The 21,315-nt window shown below is 41.0% G+C and overlaps 2 protein-coding genes across 3 annotated transcripts; one reads left to right on the top strand and one right to left on the bottom strand.

The window, feature by feature from the left end:
* The first annotated feature begins 619 nt into the window (after nt 1–619).
* LOC117538296 (alpha-synuclein-like) lies at nt 620–7,373 on the top strand. The gene is given in 6 exon segments (XM_034203901.1): nt 620–872; nt 875–934; nt 1,122–1,151; nt 1,849–1,979; nt 6,804–6,869; nt 7,213–7,373. Coding segments are annotated over 6 exon segments (360 nt in total). The 5' UTR covers nt 620–814; the 3' UTR covers nt 7,228–7,373.
* Nucleotides 7,374–10,072: 2,699 nt separating this feature from the next.
* On the bottom strand, nt 10,073–20,855 carry nop14 (NOP14 nucleolar protein homolog (yeast)). Of its 2 annotated transcripts, XM_034203405.1 has the most exons (19): nt 20,615–20,855; nt 20,030–20,212; nt 19,152–19,286; nt 18,846–18,987; nt 18,370–18,518; nt 17,775–17,906; nt 17,530–17,652; nt 17,303–17,434; nt 16,850–17,171; nt 16,546–16,676; nt 16,351–16,436; nt 16,103–16,238; nt 15,666–15,767; nt 15,162–15,315; nt 14,801–14,960; nt 11,149–11,296; nt 10,922–11,040; nt 10,643–10,798; nt 10,444–10,540 (listed from the first exon to the last, which is right to left on the bottom strand). In XM_034203405.1, exons 2-19 carry the CDS (start codon nt 20,210–20,212, stop codon nt 10,444–10,446), a joined length of 2,607 nt encoding a protein of 868 aa, XP_034059296.1. In that variant the 5' UTR covers nt 20,615–20,855. The 2 variants fall into 2 exon arrangements, with proteins under 2 accessions (XP_034059285.1, XP_034059296.1); XM_034203394.1 differs by lacking the exon at nt 20,615–20,855 and having other exon boundaries at nt 10,073–10,540.
* Between the last annotated feature and the right edge of the window lie 460 nt (nt 20,856–21,315).

The raw sequence follows: 21,315 nt of genomic DNA, 5'->3' as shown, positions 1-21,315 counted from the left end.
TCCACTTTAACTGAACTCCTACACGCTGCTGTGGGCAACCCACGTAGAGAAAGAGCTACGTAATCTCCCTCTGTGTGTGTGTGTGTGTGTGTGTGTGTGTGTGTGTGTGTGTGTGTGTGTGTGTGTGTGTGTGTGTGTGTGTGTGTGTGTGTGCACGCGCGCGTGTGCGTGTGTCACATACAGACAGACAGACAGACAGCAGTCTCTTCTCGATCGTGTAGGAGGAGGCGTCTGTGAAACCTGTGGAGGTCTGTCTGTCCCTCTGTCTGTGTCCGTCTGTCTGCTCGGGTGGCACCACCCACTCGTCCTTCGTCTTTTAGAGTAGGCTAGTTGTAGTTTGGAGACGATAAACCGGTTTTACTACCCTTTGGGAGAATCTCTGCTGTCATCCCGGAAGACTCATCACATTCTCGTCGTAAAGGAAGTGAAAGCAAACAGGTGCGTGAGCCACATTTATCAATTGTTTTAATCAATTATCTAGAAATATCAGCTCAAGAGCTATTTCATTTCTCTATATCACATTGCAACATGATACTAGATCAGTTTTCTTTAATGGTTAGTGAATCCATTCATGTTTTTCTCAGTGGGGCTGTAACCAGATCCTACAGGTGGGATTTCAGCTCCCTCATTCGCTCAGATATTTCACACGGCAATACTGGCTTGACAAACCTGTTTTAGACAAAAGTAGGGCGGTGGCATTTTTGTCTTGTGAAACGTTTTAATACCAAGCGCTTGGATCCGGGAGTGCCTTCTCATTGCGTCTGTTTTACCATCCTCACAGTTGTGCGTGTTCATATTGGAGCCAATATCAGCCATGGACGCTTTAATGAAAGGTTTCTCTAAAGCCAAGGATGGGGTCGTGTTGGCGGCGGAGAAACCAAGCAGGGAGTGACTGGAGCAGCTGAGATGACGAAAGATGGGGTTATGTTTGTAGGTGGGTACTGGCAAATGGCAATTGATTTGATTGATCATGGTAAACCTTTAAATCCTTGATGATTGATTTTTTATTGTCAATATCATCATTATCATAGCAGTATTCTGACTATTAAGCATTTCATATAGGCTACTGTCTATTATGTTTCACATTTTCACTGATTGAGCTTCACCTGCTTTCTTTTCAGGTAACAAAACAAAGGATGGAGTCACAACAGGTAACATATTTATATTCTAACGTAATGTAACTGTTATACTCTCTTGCTGCTCTGAAAAAATATCAATGTTCACATTTCCAAAATACACCACTTTTTTACGAGTAAATCTTTGAAATAAAAGCAACACGATAGTATTCTCACTGGAGGTGGTCAGTAATAGAGTTGTATACTCTGCAGGTGAGTAAGTGTCATATTTCACACCGCCGACAAAACCTGCCCAACTCCCAATGGGCCATGCCTTGCCATTTCTCATAAATAACAAGCAAATAAGCCACAGGAGTCTTCATATAGGCATCTAGGGGAATAGTATTGTTGTATCATCAGTGGGACCAAGTAGCCTTCATTGGGGATCGTGACCCTCAGTAGAGCAGCTTTGTTGTGAATGGATATATTAACTAAACATTTATATTACTTACTTTAAGAATGAAGCCTCACTGGATTAAACAAAACACATCTACCAGAAACCTTTCCAATCACAACAATACATTTACATAAAAGTAACCAGATGAACTCATATGCAAAATCCCACATTACAATAGTACAAACGTTGATAGACGGGGTGAAACTCAGTGAAGTCTTTGAAATGCCTCCAGGCAATTTGTGAGGTTGCTCATTTAATGTATTGAAACATGCTAATAATAGAGTCTTTAATATCTCTATAGGGTTAATCTATTTAATTCTTCTTTTTCTTCTTCAGCTGTGTCTGGAGTGTCTCAGGTGGGTGGAGCAATGGTTACTGGGGTTACCGCTGTGGCCCACAAAACTGTAGAGGGTGCAGGAAACATTGCTGCTGCCACTGGATTGGTCAAGAAGGATCCTGCCAAACAAGTAAGAAAGATACTCTTTGTTTTAAGCTGAACTGAAAGAAAAATGGCCTCTGGAAAAGCCCAGCCAGTTTGATCATCAATTTAAATTTCAGTGAAAAATTACAAGTTTCAATCTCATACATTTTTGTTCCTTGTTTAAGTGGTAGGCCTACCTATGGAGATAAGTGAGAGTCAGTGATAGACTCAATCACCATAATGTTACTTAATTCAGTGAAATATTGTGACTTAACTGACATGTAATATCTCCCCAATCATTACTTCCGTACTTACACACTAACCACATGCTCACACTTCTCTAGAGACACATTGATTTACAATATGTAGCACATCTTTAAAGTTTGCGTTATAGAACATCCCTCCATTTCATGACAGAGGCTGTCAGCTGGCTAGAAATCTTCCCTGTGCCAAGATGGCCTCCTAACCTTGAGTCATTTGTTATCACTTCTCATATCGCCTGTGTGGCATCTGTAATGAAAGCCGCTACATAATGTTAGCTTTCCTGCTTTGTTCATCTTGTCAGCCTGGCCATCGTTTATCTAAAGGAGGAGGAGGAGGTGAAGGCAGTTTACTGTAGCAAACAATTTGCTGCTGCGAAACAACTCAAATACAAAAAATATATATATATTTTACACTTTTCTTTTCTACCGTCACCTTTCTCTAGCAAATATTTGCTGCTGTTATTGTAGACTTTTTGCTCAGAGCCAACACTGAGGCCATGTCTTTGTCATTTTTACTGGGAATTTAGGGCTGTTGATGGCTTCACAAAGAATAATACTGCAAGTTAAACATGGTACAGTGTACATATTTTAAGTACAATGTTTTGTGAGAAAGGTACAACATCCCTAAACAAAAATCCGTAAACAAATCTTTACATTAGAGGAACACTCGTTTTTTTACGCTCTTTCGTTGACCAACTATAGCAGTAACATCGCCCTATGGTTTGTATCACGATAAATATGGCTTATTATCCTAGGATTACCCTCTCTATTCTCATAAGATTGCTGACAGGAGTAGGAAATGATAAACCAGCTAATGTCTCCCTGGGCAACAGCATCACTTTATTGAATATTTGTTGTGATGCTTCATCTCGATCCCCTAATTAGTGAAGAAACACAATTTGAACACCACGAGATAACAGCACACACACACACTTTTCTTCAGCTCTGCTTTAATTTGCTGTTTTGAGTGAAAAGTACCTTATGAAAGATCAGATTAGACACCTAATAAATGGATCATAGTTCTTTTAATCGTAAGCGATGAAATCATTCATTCACTACCGCCGCTTTGCAATCCTTCAGTTGCCGGCATTTTAGTTCATTAACAAACGAAGCCTGATTGTATTTCCGCACAAACATCCATTGAATTCTTTTAATCCTCGTAGAAGCGGTTGTGTTATCAATTATTCAGTTCATGCATGTAGATGGTTGATATTCACCCTGAGGGATAAAACACTGATGGGAGCTCCACCTGGAATGTGATTCATTCCGCATTAAGAAAAACCATGACGAGCCAAGCTGGCAGGCAGCTCGGACAGACAGATGGACAAACAGACCAAGGAGTGGAATAACACACATAACAAAAGCTAAATCCCTGTTTTCATGGCGAGAGATTGACACACTGACAGCAGCAGATTGAGCTCCACTTTATTCCCAGGTGGTGCAGCTATTAAACTTCATTAATATTGATTTCATTTTAAAAAATTGATGCCGGGTTGAGAGGGCCCATCAAGACTGTCTCCTGTGACACACACACACACACACACACCACACACACACAACACACACACAACACACACACACACACACACACACACACACACACACACACACACACACACACACACAACACAACCACACACACACACACACACACACACACACACACACACCCACACACACACACACACACACACACACACACACACACACACACACACCCACACACACACCACACACACACACACACACCAAAACGGAGGTGTCTGATTAATCTCATTTAGCTGTTTCACCAATTCAGCAGCTGCTGTGACTCATTTCAAGAGACAGAAAAGGCCAGAGATGTACACTGAACAAAAATATAAATGCAACACTTTTTTGCTCCATTTTCATGAGATGAACTCAAAGATCTAAAACATTTTCTATATACACAAAATAACCATTTCTCTCAAATATTGTTCACAAATCTAAAAACTCTGTGATAGTGAGCACTTCTCCCTTTGCCGAGATAATCCATCCCACCTCACAGGTGTGGCATATCAAGATGCTGATTAGACAGCATGATTATTGCACAGGTGTGCCTTAGGCTGGCCACAATAAAAAGGCCACTCTGAAATGTTCAGTTTTATCACACAGCACATGCCACAGATGTCGCAAGTTTTGAGGGAGCGTGCAATTGGCATGCTGACAGCAGGAATGTCCACCAGAGCTGTTGCCCGTGAATTGAATGTTCATTTCTCTACCATAAGCCGTCTCCAAAGGCGTTTCAGAAGATTTGGCAGTACATCCAACCGGCCTCACAACCGCAGACCACGTGTAACCACACCAGCCCAGGACCTCCACATCCAGCATGTTCACCTCCAAGAATCGTCTGAGACCAGCCACTCGGACAGCTGCTGCAACAATCGGTTTGCATAACCAAAGAATTTCTGCACAAACTGTCAGAAACCGTCTCAGGGAAGCTCATCTGCATGCTCGTCGTCCTCATCGGGGTCTCGACCTGACTCCGGTTCGTCGTCGTAACCGACTTGAGTGGGCAAATGCTCACATTCGATGGCGTCTGGCACGTTGGAGAGGTGTTCTCTTCACGGATGAATCCCAGTTTTCACTGTTCAGGGGCAGATGGCAGACAGCGTGTGTGGCGTCGTGTGGGTGAGCGGTTTTCTGATGTCAATGTTGTGAATCGAGTGGCCCATGGTGGTGGTGGGGTTATGGTATGGGCAGGCGTATGTTATGGACGACGAACACAGGTGCATTTTATTGATGGCATTGTGAATGCACAGCGATACCGTGACGAGATCCTGAGGCCCATTGTTGTGCCATTCATACCACGACCATCACCTCATGTTGCAGCATGATAATGCACGGCCCCATGTTGCAAAGGATCTGTACACAATTCCTGGAGGCTGAAACATCCCAGTTCTTGCATGGCCAGCATACTCAACCCGGACATGTCACCCATTGAGCATGTTTGGGATGCTCTGGATCGGCGTATACGACAGCGTGTTCCAGTTCCTGCCAATATCCAGCAACTTGGCACAGCCATTGAGAGGAGTGGACCAACATTCCACAGGCCACAATTTACAACCTGATCAACTCTATGCGAAGGAGATGTGTTTGCACTGCGTGAGGCAAATGGTGGTCACACCAGATACTGACTGGTTTTCGGACCCCCCCAGACCCCCCCAATAAAGCAAAACTGCACGTTTCAGAGTGGCCTTTTATTGTGGCCAGCCTAAGACACACCTGTGCAATAATCATGCTGTCTAATCAGCATCTTGATATGCCACTCCTGTGAGGTGGGATGGATTATCTCGGCAAAGGAGAAGTGCTCACTATCACAGATTTTTTCAGATTTGTGAACAATATTTGAGAGAAATGGTTATTTTGTGTATATAGAAAATGTTTTAGATCTTTGAGTTCATCTCATGAAAAATGAGAGCAAAAACAAAAGTGTTGCATTTATATTTTTGTTCAGTGTAGAAGGAGAGGAAAATGACAATGAGACCGAGAGTGGAAGCTAGAGTGGCTCGGAGCTGAGGAGGCAGAAATAGAAAATGGTCTTAATAACAAACACGTCTTATTGCTCGGATCTTTTCAGCGACATGCAATAAAAGAGGATGCTGAATTTCAGGTCCCTAGAAAGCAATTTCTGCTCTAAAACAATTCAGATTGGAGGCGAGGCATTACTTTGATTTTGCTTCGTAAGACAGTTTTCACAGATACATTTGATTTGGTAATACCTCATAACTGAACAAATCTTTAACCTTTTGCCTAAATTGTATCTGGCTACAGTAGACACGTTGGTGTGGATGTATGTGTGTGTGTTCACACAAGCACACATCTCTCTGGCTCTGCTGGGGTAAACAGATGGAGGCTCGATGGGTGGTGTTAAATCCAGCAGCAGGAGGAGAAGGTGCTTCAGGGTTTAAGGTTATGTCAGCCGCCGGTGAGCACGTCACACACACACACACACACACACACACACACACACACACACACACACACACACACACACACACACACACACGTGCACACTTCACATACTGGGACCGCTCCCCATTAAGGAAGGTCATTTCAATGGCACGTTGTAATCGGAGCGTCCTTTCAGCGAGACTGGAGACGTCACACACACCTCCACCTCCCTCCCCTTCATTAGCACTTCAGATCAGCATCCCACTCAGTCAAAATGGCCACCAATCATAATGTCCGTCATGAAATGAGTGCCTTTTAATGTATTAATAGACAAAGCAAGAGTGGGGTGAATTATGTGAGTTGTTTATATTTAAATGTGTTGTATGAAATTGCATAAATGATGGCATAATGGCAGTAAGTGCTTCCAGATGTTGTTCTCATCGTCTGGAGGTGCAACTAATGATTAGTTGATTGATTGATTAATCTGCTTATGAGTATTTTTTTTACATGTGTTATCTCTATACACTTTAAAAATAGGAAAGGAAAATGCTTATGATTTTTTCCCATACTCCAAAGTCAGTTGCAAAACGTTACACTGAGAAGCTGGAACCATAATTTGTTTTCTTTATCAACTGATGTCTCATCAAACAAATGTATTTCAAGTTTTAAAAATATATATTTTTGTCTTTTCCCAGACTGACGAAGCAGTACAGGACATGGCAGAGTCACCGGTTGATACTGACCCCGCTGATGTTACAGAGGTAAGACTAGCAACAGTCAATAATAATTACTATATGAAGCTGTATTTCATTCTTATAGAAGAATTAGTGAATTGACAGTCAGACAGGATTTTTTTCTGACAAGATCTAAATTAAAAACCTCTGTAACCGTTACATTAGAACATTTTAAAAGCGATGTTTAAAAGCAGATCTCGGGAGCCTTGAGACATTAAAAATATATAATTGAGTCCACATTCATCTGAGTACTCCATACATAAATAAGATGTTATTTAAACCTGAAGGGAGCTACTACTGGATCATGGGGTTATATTGCATAATATACTACTATTTTCAGCGCCCGTCTTTTGTCCTTCGTCTTTCTCAGGACGACGATGATTGAGATCTTCACAATGAAGAGCAAAGATCCATATCGAAGATCATGATCAAAACATTCCATGTCGCTCTGTGCCAAGTCCGTTGGTGCCTCGTTTTGGTCCTTTATGGAGTCTGTGCCCAACGTTTGTGTGGCGTGTGTTGTTTCTGTCTGTGTTTGCTACGTATGTCTGTACAGCAGTGAGTATGTGTAATGTTGTAAAGGGAAAAAGAGAGGGTGATGTGTGTGTGTGTTGGTGTGTGTGTGTGTGTTGTGATGATGTAGGTAGTGTGTAGTGTGTGTAATATGTGGTGATAGTGTGTGTGGTGTGTGTGTGTGTGTGTGTGTGTGTGTGTGTGTGTGTGTGTGTGTGTGTGTGTGTGTGTGTGTGTGTGTGTGTGTGTGTGTGTGTGTGTGTGTGTTGTGTGTGGTGTGTGTGTGTGTGTGTGTGTTGTGGTGTGTGTGTGTGTCACACCATCCGTCCTAAAAGGGACCAGATGTCATTTACAGTGTGTATGTGTTTGTCTTTATGTATGTTTCTTGTCAACTGTATGGCTATGTCAATAACTCAAACATGGAAATGTACCACTTCAAGCACCTAAGTGTCTCTATATAAATTACCAATTTACAGTAATCTGTTTGAAATGGAAGCATAATGATAATCTCTATTTTTGTCTGTAAACCGTCACTGTTTTTTGCAGTGGACTATATAAAGTGCTAAGCTATTTGTGCATTCATATTGTATTTTTTAAGTTATCACTGCTGTAACAGAAATATATCATATTGAATGGACTTTTGGAAACCAAGGGCATGTACAACTACTCTGCTTGTGATATGGATTAATTTGGAGTTAAATGTTTAATAAAATGTGTACAAAAACAAAAAGTGAGATGTGGCTGATGTTTTCTTTTTAATTTAGTGACTCCCGTTTTGATCATTTTTTCAGAAAAATAAATAAATTGATATTTGTATTCACACTGTAAACGCAACAAAATCACTGCAAGCCTAAACTAAGACAATGTAACATTTTGATGCCTAAACTCTGCATGTCAAGCCGCCTATCCCTCTCATTATCTAACGAGGAACTAGGTTAAAAAACAGCCAGCAACAATAACGTCTGTCTTTCTGTTGGTAAGCCAGATGTAAACCAAAAACATGTTCCTGTTCAAAGGATTTGAATATATCTGGCAAGAATATAAGAATGTGTGATTAAACGTACTGTTATTTTCATCAGAGAAAAATATGTTTTTAAAGGCAGCAATCTTCCTGCACAGTATGTTATTACAAAAGAACATGTTGGCCTTCATGCAGGCTCTATAACGTGAGAGGAGGAGGAATACTGTTGTTCACCACACATCCATCCACAGCCGCACCACTTGAGAGCAGGTATTTCACATTTGGCTTAATTTGAATTTTCTCCCAAAAAGTGAAAGCATGTTTCATTTCTTCCAGATTTTAAAACAGCCTTTGTGAATCACTCCAGCAGTTTACATAAAGATCTGTGCTCCCTAGAAACAGAGTGAGTCATTTAAATTCTACTTTTCACTTCCAATTGGTACTAATGAATCCTGCAGAGAGCCCTGCACTTGTTATTGTATAAACCTGTCAACTAGTGTTTCCTGTGTGGTCCCTGCTGACTCCTTGTTGTTATTGTTCACCGGGGCTCCATATAGACACGTCCACTGTGAAAACAACATGACGTTCAGGATTTATATTGTTTTCTGATTTATTTTGGCCAGAGCTAAGAGGATCCCTGAACAGAACGATGCTGACATTTTGGGAGAATAGATGTTTTTGTGCATATTATAAAAATGTATTATACTTAGTGAAAGGGCTGGAACTTTACATTTGACTGGATTTGTTTGTTTATCAACTTTATCACAGTTTTGTCTGAGAAATACATGGAAAATAGCAGCCATGTACTTAAGTCCTAAAGTCAATAAATGACTGTGCTACTTGAGAAGATGGTCATGATCCAGATGGTCGTGATCCAAGAGCATATATCTCGGGTAGCACACGCTGCACGTTTTACATTTATATTTAATATTCCATTCCCTACACTCTTAATGTATATAATGTCCTGCTTTTGGGCGGCAGTGGCTCAGTCTGTAGGGACTTGCCCCTGGGACCGAAGGGTCACCGATTCAAAGTCCCAATCGACCAAAAAACCATGGAGTGGACTGGTAGCTAGAGAGGTGCCAGTTCATCTCCTGGGCCCTGCTGGGGTGCCCTTGAGCAAGGCACCGAACCCCTAACTGCTCCCAGGCGCCGGCTAGACTGGCAGCCTCTTCGCTCTGGCCCTCTCCAGATGCATGTGCATTCTGTATAGTGTGTATAACTGTGTGTGTATTGCATGTGCATATGCACTGTTTTAAACAAAAATACAAGCCAGAGTGAAAAACTGAATTTCCCCCTAGGGAAAACATTTATAATCTTCTTTATAGTGTCTAAAGCCCTTCAATAGTGTTTTATTGTCAGAGTATATCGATTTTGTACCTTCATGGTCTACTGTATATTTTCTAGTGTTTATTTCTACTTATGTGCAATGTCTTGTTTTGTTGTTTTTTATGCTGCTGCAATGCAAACATTTCCCAATGTGGGATCAATAAAGTACCTCTTATCTTATCTCGATGTCTATCTACACATAGCTGTGGGGCTGTTGTTTAATTCTCATTTTAAAACATTTAATAAAGCAAAAACTGGCTCCTCTCCCTCATAAGACGCCCACTGAGCAATGCACACATTTTATGTAACAGTTCAAGTCATGAGGTTAGCATTGCCCTCTACCGAGCATTTGACTTAGTAATGATTTTACAAGTTCATCAGGGTTGGAATAAACCTAAATACCAGCTTAACTGGAGAAACATACCAATTATTGATGGAAAAGAACAGTCATTTATTTGTTCTGTATTCAAGCACATAATATGGATGGTTTCTGAGGAGAATAAAGGAATAAGAAAACCCAGTAATCTCTGTTGTGTTGACTGACACGTCCAACAACAGTATCCCGATCGTCACATCCAACGCCTACATCATAATATTTGACAACTCTTTGCATTTCTGACAGCGATTTGACAGTCTAAAATGCATGTTGCAATAAAGAAGGTACATGTATCCTCTTGTGATTAAAAATGAATCTTTTAAGCACAAAACAGTTCCCAGTTCCACCAAATTCAACCTTGTACAGGCTGTTGGATGTCCATATGACGGGAAACAGGTGATGGAGAGAAGCGATGAAGACTTTTACTTGTTCTTCCTCCTCTTCAGGGCCTTCCACTCTCCCTCCTGAGTGGCTAAGCTTCCGAAGAGCTCCCTCACCTTCTTCTTTCTCTCCGAATCTCTGAAAGGCAGAACGAGTCGACAGTTAGAAGCTTTTACTAACAGAAGCATTTTAGAGAAACATTTTGGTTCACTTCCTCATGGATCCTGGTGTTATCCGTACCTCTCCATGACCTCGTTGAGCTTCTCTCTGGCCAGGAAGCGCGTGTCCTTCCTGATCTCCCTCAGAGCGCCCTTGAACTCCTTCTTGTACTTGTGCTTCAGTCGCTCCCTCTCCCTCTCCTCTCTGTTGCTTCCACGCTTCTTTCCATAGTCCAATCTGAAAAATATTTAAGAAGCAGATTAGATATTTATAACAGAGGCACAGCTAGCAGGTCAGCATCTCAGCTTTTGGAAATCATTTCAACACAAATGAAAACGTTTGTACTCATTTCACACTTACATTTCAACAATCTTGGGTGTGAGCAGCTTCAGAGGAATGGGCTTCTTCTTCTCTAAAATCAGCCGACTGTGGGCCGCAGGAACACCGCTGATGATCTCCAGGATCTCACTGTGGAGCTCCTGCAACAACACAAGTGTTATAAGTGAGAAAAAACTGACGATATGATATGTTGAGAGAAAAATTGAAAAAGATAGATCTTGCTATTTCAAAACAACTATGACACCAACCTTTAAAGGATCTGGTAACGCTTGGGCTGAAAGATGTTTGGAAAGCAGCGTTCTGATTGGCTGGAAGATGTGTGAGAAAGACATGAGGTCTTTGTAGAGCAGGCAGCAGCGCTTCACCAGGTCCAGGCAGGTAGACAGACACGTCAACCTGCAGAGAGACAAAAACATGGATCAACATCTCGGTTTTATTTTATTTGGTCTTTGTCTCGTGGTATTAGCCTCCTTAGCAACAGCGCTATCACACCCATAGCACTCTGCATAGCAAAGGCATTCATGTGTCTTTTATTTGTAATGAGTTTAGTAAATGTGGGTTGTTCTTATAAGTTTTTTATAAAAAATGTGACACAGCCGTGCTTCCAGCTTGCTTTCTGAATGTTACGATGCCCGAAACATGCTGATTTTACGTGTCATTCTTACCATGTCTGATCCGGATGTCATTACTTTTGCAGTTTTTGTTCATTTTGGAGAAATTAGTATACATTTAAAATTTGATATGTTGGTTCTGAGAACCATTAAATATTACAATGCATCCTGAGGGGGCCATGAATGTACCAAACCATCATGGGAATCCATCCAGTAATTGTCGAGAAATGAAACCCTTAGCCTTGTAAAGGCAGAAATAAATCAAGGGATCGTGAAAACAGAGGATTTTTCATCAGAAAACAGATGTCTGTACAAAAAGCTTGTGCTAATCAATCTGGACTAAAGTGGTGGCACGACAAACAGACAGGCCAAAGATAACAAAATATTTAATGAGCGAGAATCAGTGGGCTTAACAGAATGTAGAAAAAAAAGTTCACAGAAACACTGAGCAACCTGACGGCCAGAAGAGATGCATAACAGTTAGAAAATCAAACGGAAGCTCCTTCTACCGTTTCTAGTAGAAGATCTATTCCAAAGTCCCCAAATAGATGTGCATTCATTTTATCACATTAAGACACACTTTGGCATTCACAGTGAACACTCTGTTCTTCTCCACCCAGATGCTGCTATACCTTGGCAGTAATTAGCACATGTAGTAGACAGACCACACACACACACACGGCTGGTGGTGAGGCATGTGAGGCCTGAAGGAGAGCAGGGATCAGAATATGGCCCCCAGGTGTGAGGAGCAGGAGGAACACGCAGCGACAAGATATGGATTCACAGAGTAGAGGCAAGCATCTGTGTGATTTATTAAGATTTCAAATACTATAACAGCTGCTTTGAAAAGAAAGCATTGGATCAATTAGTCTATGCTCTCTTGAAATGATTCGACAGAAAATTCAGATTTATTTTAATTTCTAATCGTTCTATCCGATGTTAAATACATAAATGATTCAAATGCACTTCTTTCTTTGACAAATAAAGTAATTTCTCTCCGACACAATATGTTTGAATCGGTTTCTGTATTCATTTTTGTTGGGTAGAAACACAAATGTATAATCCCAGGAATAATCGTGGTCTGCTGAAGCCTGTTTGCATGCTCTGCTTTGAGCCCACACACCAGCTGCTGTGTGAAAGCACACTGCGACTCATCAGAGTCACGCGAGTGGCTGCATCAGCGCTGAGCCGTACCGTCTGCACAGGTAAACACAGTGTGATGGCTTATCTCCAACACATTACATGTAAATCACTGAAATTCCTAACAGCACCACAAGAAATGCACATTAATATAAAACTATATAAAGCAAATGGTTAAAGAAGGATATGTAGGAGTGCATTTGTCCTGTTTGCATTAGAACAAATTAGCTTTCTTCTTTTATTAAAAAGGTAATTCATCTGCCAATCCTCCTCTCCTCTTGTCTTTTTTGGTGGGAATATTCTGGTCCAAACTGATTGTGAGAATCTGTGTGAAGACAAAACGTTCTCTCACTTCATCCCCCTCCCTCTATTCCTACTGGGCCTATAATAGAGTGCCACAGTGACGCGTCCTAAAACCCGGAAGTAAGCTGCGCATGGGTTCCTTCGGTCCTATCATAAATCTATCGATTCGATTTATGATTCGAAAATTTGAAAAGTAGGGTAGACATGTGGAGATTATCCGACTGAACAAAACGGGATCCGTCTCTTAAATGTGTGTCAAACACAGACCTTAATTCCAGCTATTTTCCAAAATCCTATGGAGAAATTGCATTGCTTTTTTGTCGAAGGAACCCATGCGCAGCTTACTTCCGGGGTTTAGGATACGTCACTGTGGCACTCTGTTGTCTCCGAGCAAGTGTTCACTCCTGTGAATACATGGTGAGGGTACAACCTCAATTCTGAATGGCCAATCGAGGTATTAGGAAATCTGTGCAGCCTGCATGTCTCTGTGGGTCAGCGGTATATACTAGGGATGTAACGATATATCGCGGTAAATAAATGTCTCAATACCGTCGTAAGACTGACAAAATATACCGCGATTTTTTTTATATATATTTTTTTTTAAACCTTTATTCAACCAGATGGTCTCATTGAGATCATCAATCTCTTTTTCAAGGGAGACCTGTCCAACAAGGCAGCAAGTAGGTTACAACATGAACATAAAACAACAGATAACAATAAAGCACATCGTATTTACAGAGCTACATGTACACACCTAGAGACATTGACAAGTACCAACAGTATATTTATATCTCGCCCTGTCAATAAGCCTCACCTTCTTGGCAAAAACGGTATTGTTTTTGAAGTGGTGGAGAGACAATGCACAGTTTGACCCACTGCTGTTACCCATGGCCAAAGCATATCTCTCTGTCCCAGCAACATCAGTACCAAGCAAGAGAGTTGTTTCCACAGCAGGGGATATTGTAAACGCCCAAACATCCCAGCTTCTACCTGGAAATGTGGACACGCTCATATTCCTATTTATAAAAGATAACCTTGATGATGGTGAGTGAGTGAGTGAGTTAGAGTTAGTGAGTTAGAGTTGAGTTACTTGAAAAACTAAAGTGAAACTTGATTTATTCTATTGCAGGGTCTGATTATTATATTGTTGATACTTTAAAATACTACAATCCTACTAAAATGCTGTACAAATCAGATGTATTATTTAATAAAGAAATAAATTAAAGTAAAAAAAAAAAGAAAACAACATTTTTTTTCTTTATTTTTCAATATCGCGATACATATCGTACTGTGGACTTTTTATTTTATTTTTATTTTTATTTATTTTTAAAATCGCGATATTATCGTACCGTGAGTTTTTGGTATCGTTACATCGCTAGTATATACAGACGGGTATGCACAAACATTGATCACATGTCCACATTACATTACGTATGAGTTTCTCCAGTCCACACAGGCTGTGAAGACATCCCTTCCAAAAAATGTTCTCCAATGATAGAGAGTAGGTGGGAAAAACCCCTCCTCCCCTAATGAAGCTAAAATGAAACCTCAGCTACATGAGAAAAATCCAGTGGGGATCTTCCAAAGTTAAGTGTTTTAACTCTACAAAATGTTGTAGAAATTCTCAGTCACCACCAACCCCCAAGCATTTTCCCTTGATATGTTGTAGGATAGACTTCTAAAAACCTATCCTTAAATTAAAATAGTGTTTCAAGCGTACAGTTAGCCGACTTAGTTAATTCTATACAACGACTGAAGATTAGTAATTACTGATCGTCTTGTTTTTTGCTATATATAACATTTTGTAGAATACTGCAAAATAGATTTCTTGTCCGTCCCCTCCTACCTGTGGTGGTCTTTGTCCAGGTTATTTTTCAGCTCCAGGAGTTGGGCCGCGGACAGTGGAAGGCTCTTCTGGCTCCAGCTCTTGCAGGACTCAGAGTCTGACACCACCAGCAGATCGCTGCACTTCCCTGATGGCCTGAATGGCGGCACCACGATGTAACCTGCAAGACAGAGGTCAAAGGGCATGAGAGCGGAGTCCACTACTAATTGAGTAGTATTTAAATGAGTGGTTAAACTTAAGTCCTTTTTGGATTCGGCGAGTGTCTTTATTTCTGAAATCAACTTCCTTTGATTAGTAAGCAGAACAAATGATGCTTGATAGAGTCGTGGAAATGTGCCGTTAAACATGATAGTGCGTGTACCTAGAGAGGTCTTGTCCTGTACAGCCAGATGTAGCGTTCCAGCCAGGAAGTTGATGAGCTCAGGCAGGAAGCGCTTTGAAAAGGAGACGTACTCCACCGCCAGACAGCACAGCACTAACCCTGACGTCACGTCCTGTAGGGATCTCACTGGACACTGAAGACATACAAAATACACACAGAACCAAATAATGGCAAAATTGCAACAACAAAAAAACAGACATCCATTCATACCACATTGATTTTCATCTGCTTTAGGGATTGCAATCATCTAACATAATTACCATGCAAGATTTTAAAAGATAGGAAAACAACAGTGGAGCTTTATTTGCTTTTGAAAACTTCATTTTTGTGAGAAAATCCACACAAAAATGACTAGTGATAGCAGGAAGGCTGAATTGAAACAAAATGGGGTATGGTGAAATCTCCCTAGAAGCCAGTACAGTCAAAACATTTAAAAACAAGCTTTGAATATACAGACAATAATAAAAAGAAGACTTTGTGTACCTTGGTGAGAGCCTGGCTGATGTACAGCAGCGCAGGAGTGGTGACCGGGTGTCTGAAGTCTGACGTAGGAAACAGAAGGGCTGTCAACTTGAGGTAGACGATCTGAAACACAAAAACAAAACATCCTGAAGCTGCATTTGTCATAAACTGAGGAAGAACCTTTTCCATTTAACAACAATAGCAAAGGCAACATTTCATCTGATATCAAAAGGATGTTTTCTACAATTGAGGTTGTCGTCTAGAAACACTAGAATAACACATCCAGCAAAGATAAAATAGTATTGTATATGTAAATTCAAAATGTCACTACATTTTAATTTTGACTTTATTGTAACCCCCTCACATGCCAACTATGTCAACTAATATATACACATCTCAAATCTACTTCCACCCTGGTGAACATTCAACATGTTTTCACTGTTCACTGCAGTGCATACCATGTCTAGTGTTGGGAAAGGAAGATGCCCTTTGACCTCGAGCACCTCCTCCGTGCTGTGTCCAGCGTCTCCCAGGATGCTTTGCATGGTCTTACAGGCTGCTTCTGGAAACATCTGACACAAAGTGTACAACTCTCTACACGGAAAGAGAGAACAGGAAGGAATGATCAGGTGTGTTTCATTTCTAGGACAATAACATTTGAAGCAGAAGGTAAAGCATACGAAGGAAAGCCACTTTTTGAACTCACGGTATGAGCTTATCAATGGTGGTGAGTGCAGGGGGACTCCTGGTGGCCAGATCTTCAACGTACTCCAACAGGAAGCCTAACAGTTTCTGAGACAAACGGATAATATTTAGAGTTCATACTGCACCAAACGCACCCTGAAACTGGCAAAAGAGACAGCACAATACATAAGAGAATATGTAGCCTACTATTGCGTACCTGCAGTTTGAGCTTATTGCCTACAGCCAGACTAGCATGGTTGCTTTTCTGAGTCCTGGCCACGATGATGCGCTGGTTGTCGGGGGTGTGACCCTGCAGCAGATCCTTCAGGTCGCTAAGGCTCTCTGGAGCTACAAACACAGAGAACGGTGGTCATATAGATATCAGATTTACTCAAAATGTGGAAATGTCTATTTCTGATGACTAGCAGAGATCAACTCCAATAGAAAAAAAATAACAGAAATAAAAGTAGTTTTCTTTACTTTTTGTTGACATTTTATTTATAGTTGTTGTGTGTAGTTACCAGTGAATGTGTACGGGAGCTCTGCCTTCGCGGCCTCCTGCTGGGCCTTCAGCTCCTCTTTGCTCAGACTCGGTTGGGCGCTGGTCTCCTCTTCCTCCTGTTGTGTCTCCTCATCCTCGCTTTCTTGCTCGGACTCAAGGTCAGAGTGCGCATCTTCTTTATCTTCTTCTTCACTACTGCCCTCCTCCTCCTCTTCTTCCTCATCCTCCTCCTCCTCTTCTTCATCATCTCCCTCTTCTGCCTCTGATTCCTCCTCCTCTCCCTCTTCTTCCTTTCCATCCTTATCTTCCCCTTTCTCCTCTTCAATGTTCCATTTTCCATCCTGGACACAAATTGAATTAGTTAAAATCACATTCTGTATTAACCTTCAAAGAACAAAGGTGAAGAATATTCCAGAAATAAACTGGTTCTTTATCAAAGAAACCCTTCTTCTAGCTTTGCGTTGTCCCTTACCTGATAAGAAAGGGTCTTCTGGTCGTCCTTATCCAGGATGAAGCCGTCGTTGAGGTCATCAGCTGACATGTGAGTCTGACTCTGTGAACTCTCCACGACCTGATCTCCCATCATCCTCCTCAGACGGTCCGCCTGGAGAAAAACAGAGCACAGGAAATCTATTATAACAACTATCGTAAAGTAACAAGTATGACGAAACAGCTTTCCTGCGATGCAAAGATAGATACCTCTAGTTTCTGCAGCTTCTCCCTCTCCTCCCGGGCGACCTCCTCGGGGGTCTTCAGCCTCTCTGAGGGCTGAGCCTTCATCTCGAACACGAGCTCTCGGACCATCATGTCATACTGTTCCAACTGGAGATGCACAATGGAGAGAGAACAAAGAAGTATCAGGCTCTGCCACTAATATCTTTCAGGTCATTTCATGGTGAAACATCAAAGATATCTTTTATTTGTCCCACAGTGGGGAAATGTACCTTGGGCTTCTCCTCCTCGACACGTTCCGCTCTGGGAATCTTCTTCACCATCAGAGCCTGGATGTTCTTCCAGTCGTGATCCAGTTTCTCCGTCAGCTCCTGCGATTCCTCCTTCTGCACCTGTCGGTCTCGCTGAATGCAAATGGAAGAAGTTAATTCTCTGGATGAGTCAGCCTTTAAGATATAAGGCTGATGGGATGCTCTTTATATTTGTGTTACTGTTAATAACTCCCATTAAAAAAAAACAAAAAAACAAGAAGTGTCAGTACCTCCAAACTTCCCTAGCTTGTGGATTCATCATTGGTTCCTACTAATTAACCTTTAAAAAGCAGTTAGCTTATAAATACTCATTAATTTGTATTACAAATGCATTTACTTCCCTTAAACAACAGCCTTTTGCCAAAATTAAAACAAACAAGAGTAAATGGTGCATTTATTTTGGACTATTTCCAGTTGTGGATGTGCTGCACTTTTTGTATTTACAGTAGCAAGACATGTAAGTGACTAAAAATAATAATATAATAATTGGCACATGTTGAACAGGATGAAAGGTCATTGTGAAACTAATTGATCACAGTTCATGTTGTCGGCTTACCTTCTCCTGCTTGGACTTCTGGATGAGCTCTTCAATCAGCTCTTGTCTGGATTTGGCCCTCGGGGCTCCTTCTTCCCCTCCCTCCTGGTCCCCTGATGTTTTCCTTCTGAGGAGACCCCCTCCTCCAAAGTGGGAGGCAGTCAGCTCGGCTAGATGAGAAAGAGAAATAGTGTCACTATTATGAACTAGCTCTCTATAACATGGCTTAAAACATCCAGTTGGTGGCTGGGAACGCTTAACCCTCAAATTAACAACCACTACTTTCATAGAATTAAGTTACAATCATATACAGTTGCTATATGTTTGTTTCTAGTTTTTAAATTGCAACACACAGATTTCTGTACAAATATTGATAAGGTTTGACCATGGCAGGCTTGACTGAAGAAGTAAACACAAACAATCAGAGGCTGAATAATTATAAGCTTCTTTACAAACAACTGCAGCTCTGAACATCTGGTGTTAGCAGAAATGCTCACCTGACAGAAGACCTTTCTCTTCTGATTCATCATCACTATTCACGTTGTCATTGAATTTCTCCATCTCAGCCAGCGACTGGCCGTAATGGGTCAACTCCTCCTCCTCGTTCAGGTTGTACACATCCTTCTTGTCATGGTTACGCTGGACAAAAAAACAAAGATTGTCTGAGAGTGTGGTAAACATAGTGACATTTGTTTTGCGAGAGCAATGATTAATCCCGTTACATTTCAAAAGTTACACACGCGGTAGGGACAAACGGACCTTAGGCAGTAATGTTACTAAATGCACATCATGACATCACTGACCTGTCTCTCCATGGCGAACCTCTGCAGGATTTTGTCTTCTGGTGCCATATTGGTGTCATACTCCCCAAAGCGTCTGTCAATGAATTTGCTGGACTTGCCCTTCTGTTTGTATTCCTTCAGGAGGGTGTCTTTTCTCTACAGATCCAAAACAAAAATTGCATGTGATTTATGTCCATAAAACATTACAGAAATGTCCCCTTTGAGTAAGAATGTTCAAGCTTCACTGATCAGACCTGACAAGCAGAGAAGCGATAAATAGATGCATAAAAAAACATAAATAATAACAGCATTGAATCGAGTGTGCAGCCTAAACTTTAAACCTCACTTTAACTTCTTAGTGCCTGCAAAGCTCTCAGCCTTTCCTGCAGAGAATCCCTCTCTCAGCATGATACTGTGAGCACCAGGCTTCACAGCACAGAAAGTGTTAAATGGATGATGAGCTGTGACCCAACATGGCTGACACATACAGTGCTACAGTAGAAGAACCTTCATTTATATATCATTTTACCAGACTGCAGAATATTCTCTGTTTGTAGAATGAACACCAAACCTTTGTTCCTCTGAGTAAACATCTGAAGTATATTATCCCTCATTTAAAATCTCACTGTTTATTTTATTTTTTTCACATTCACTGGGCAAATAACTAACCAAACACTCTAGACAAAATGAATTATATAAAAATATGTTATTGATCTTGTGTTATGCAGCTTATGTTAAACATGTTCTTAGTTTATATGAAGTGCTGTAAAAATCACGACTGGTGTGTAAATGAGTGTAGAAACAGAAGGTAGCTGAATTAGTTTTGGTTCTATAGTTCCTTGCAGAGGGAGAATCTGGTTAAGGTGTAAGAAATATAAAAACATGAGATTTCCTCTTACCTTATTAATGGCTTTGGATCGAGACACACCAGGCAGACCCACATCATGCTTGGATTTCTGCCCCAAAATTTCAAATTTCTTCCTGTTGATCTTCACTTCAAAGGGGTTGTTTTTGATCTCAGTAGAGGTCTTGGTTTTGCGAACCTTGTCAGCCATGCTCCTCTTCTTTGGCACCTTCCCCATCTGTAACAGATACAATTTGTTTTTAACTGACAACACTGACATGTAAGACACTGATCATCTGAGAGACTGAATTAAATGTCTGATTATATAAACAATTAAGTATTAAATTAAATGACATTTTGAGTTGTTGTTGCTGCTATAACAGTGCACATTATCTCCTGCATGAGTGTCTGGTTACTAGTTACACTGGTTAACGTTAGCTAACAGCTAGCCTTGGGGGCGTGTTGGTTAACAATACATTTAATAGGTGCCTGTAACATATCCATAGAAGCAGAAGTATTACATGGGATGATGTCAAGTAATACGAGCAAAAATGGAAAAACTGGAGCTACTTTATAGCTAGCTAGCTTCATTTGAGGAGTCAACCGCTTGTAAACAAACGGACACAGAAGCAGCGTTTACCTTCCAGCCGGATTGAGGAGTCGAGTTATTAAATCCAGAGGGAAGAAAACATGAGGCAATAAGCCTCTGCCAACTGGAAATGCAATAAACAACACTTTAAACGTTTACTCTCCACGTTGTTTCCATTTCCAGCGTGCACAAGATTCAGGTCAAAGTTGAAAACAAGAAGGAAGCAGATAAGAGTGACGCAGATTCCCCACAGCGCCCCCAGCGATGGAAATGATATACAAGGAAATAGGGACCTACGTAGGCTACATTTACTGCTGTAGTTAAAGGGAACGTTACACGTCGTTCATGTACCATACTTTTTAACCATCTTGTACTTTTACTGAATGTATGACCTTTACTTGTGAGATAGTATTCTACTCTGTTGTGTTGCCACTTTTATAGAAGACCTGAGTATCCATTTCCACCACTGAATACACTTTATTGATAACCTTTACATCCTCAATCTCTTCTCAGCCAACTGGAAAACTCATTATTTCAGTTCAATGCACTTGAAGTGGCCCACCCATGAGTAAACTGGATATTAATTATATTACATTACATAAATAGAGACAGTTATTCAGGAGATGCAACCATAGGATGCAACACTGCAACAAAGTGTTTAACCAGGTGAACATGTTAGAAGCCTATGTAAGCATATTAGCATGATTACATTACATGTTACTTATTAGATGCTTTTATCCAAAGCGACTTAT

The sequence above is a fragment of the Gymnodraco acuticeps genome, unplaced genomic scaffold (assembly GCF_902827175.1).
Source record: "Gymnodraco acuticeps unplaced genomic scaffold, fGymAcu1.1, whole genome shotgun sequence".
NCBI classification, from domain to species: Eukaryota; Metazoa; Chordata; class Actinopteri; order Perciformes; family Bathydraconidae; genus Gymnodraco; species Gymnodraco acuticeps.
This window is presented reverse-complemented; position numbering and strand designations above follow the sequence as displayed.

Excerpts from the sequence above, each read along its gene's own strand:
- nop14 (XM_034203405.1), bottom strand. The coding sequence starts at position 20,212 with ATGGGGAAGGTGCCAAAGAAGAGGAGCATGGCTGACAAGGTTCGCAAA. Across the intron at positions 17,907-18,369 it reads AGAAGTCCAAGCAGGAGAAG|CGAGACCGACAGGTGCAGAA; the intron begins GTAAGCCGACAA and ends ATTTGCATTCAG. Across the intron at positions 16,239-16,350 it reads ACCATTGATAAGCTCATACC|AGAGTTGTACACTTTGTGTC; the intron begins GTGAGTTCAAAA and ends CTTTCCGTGTAG.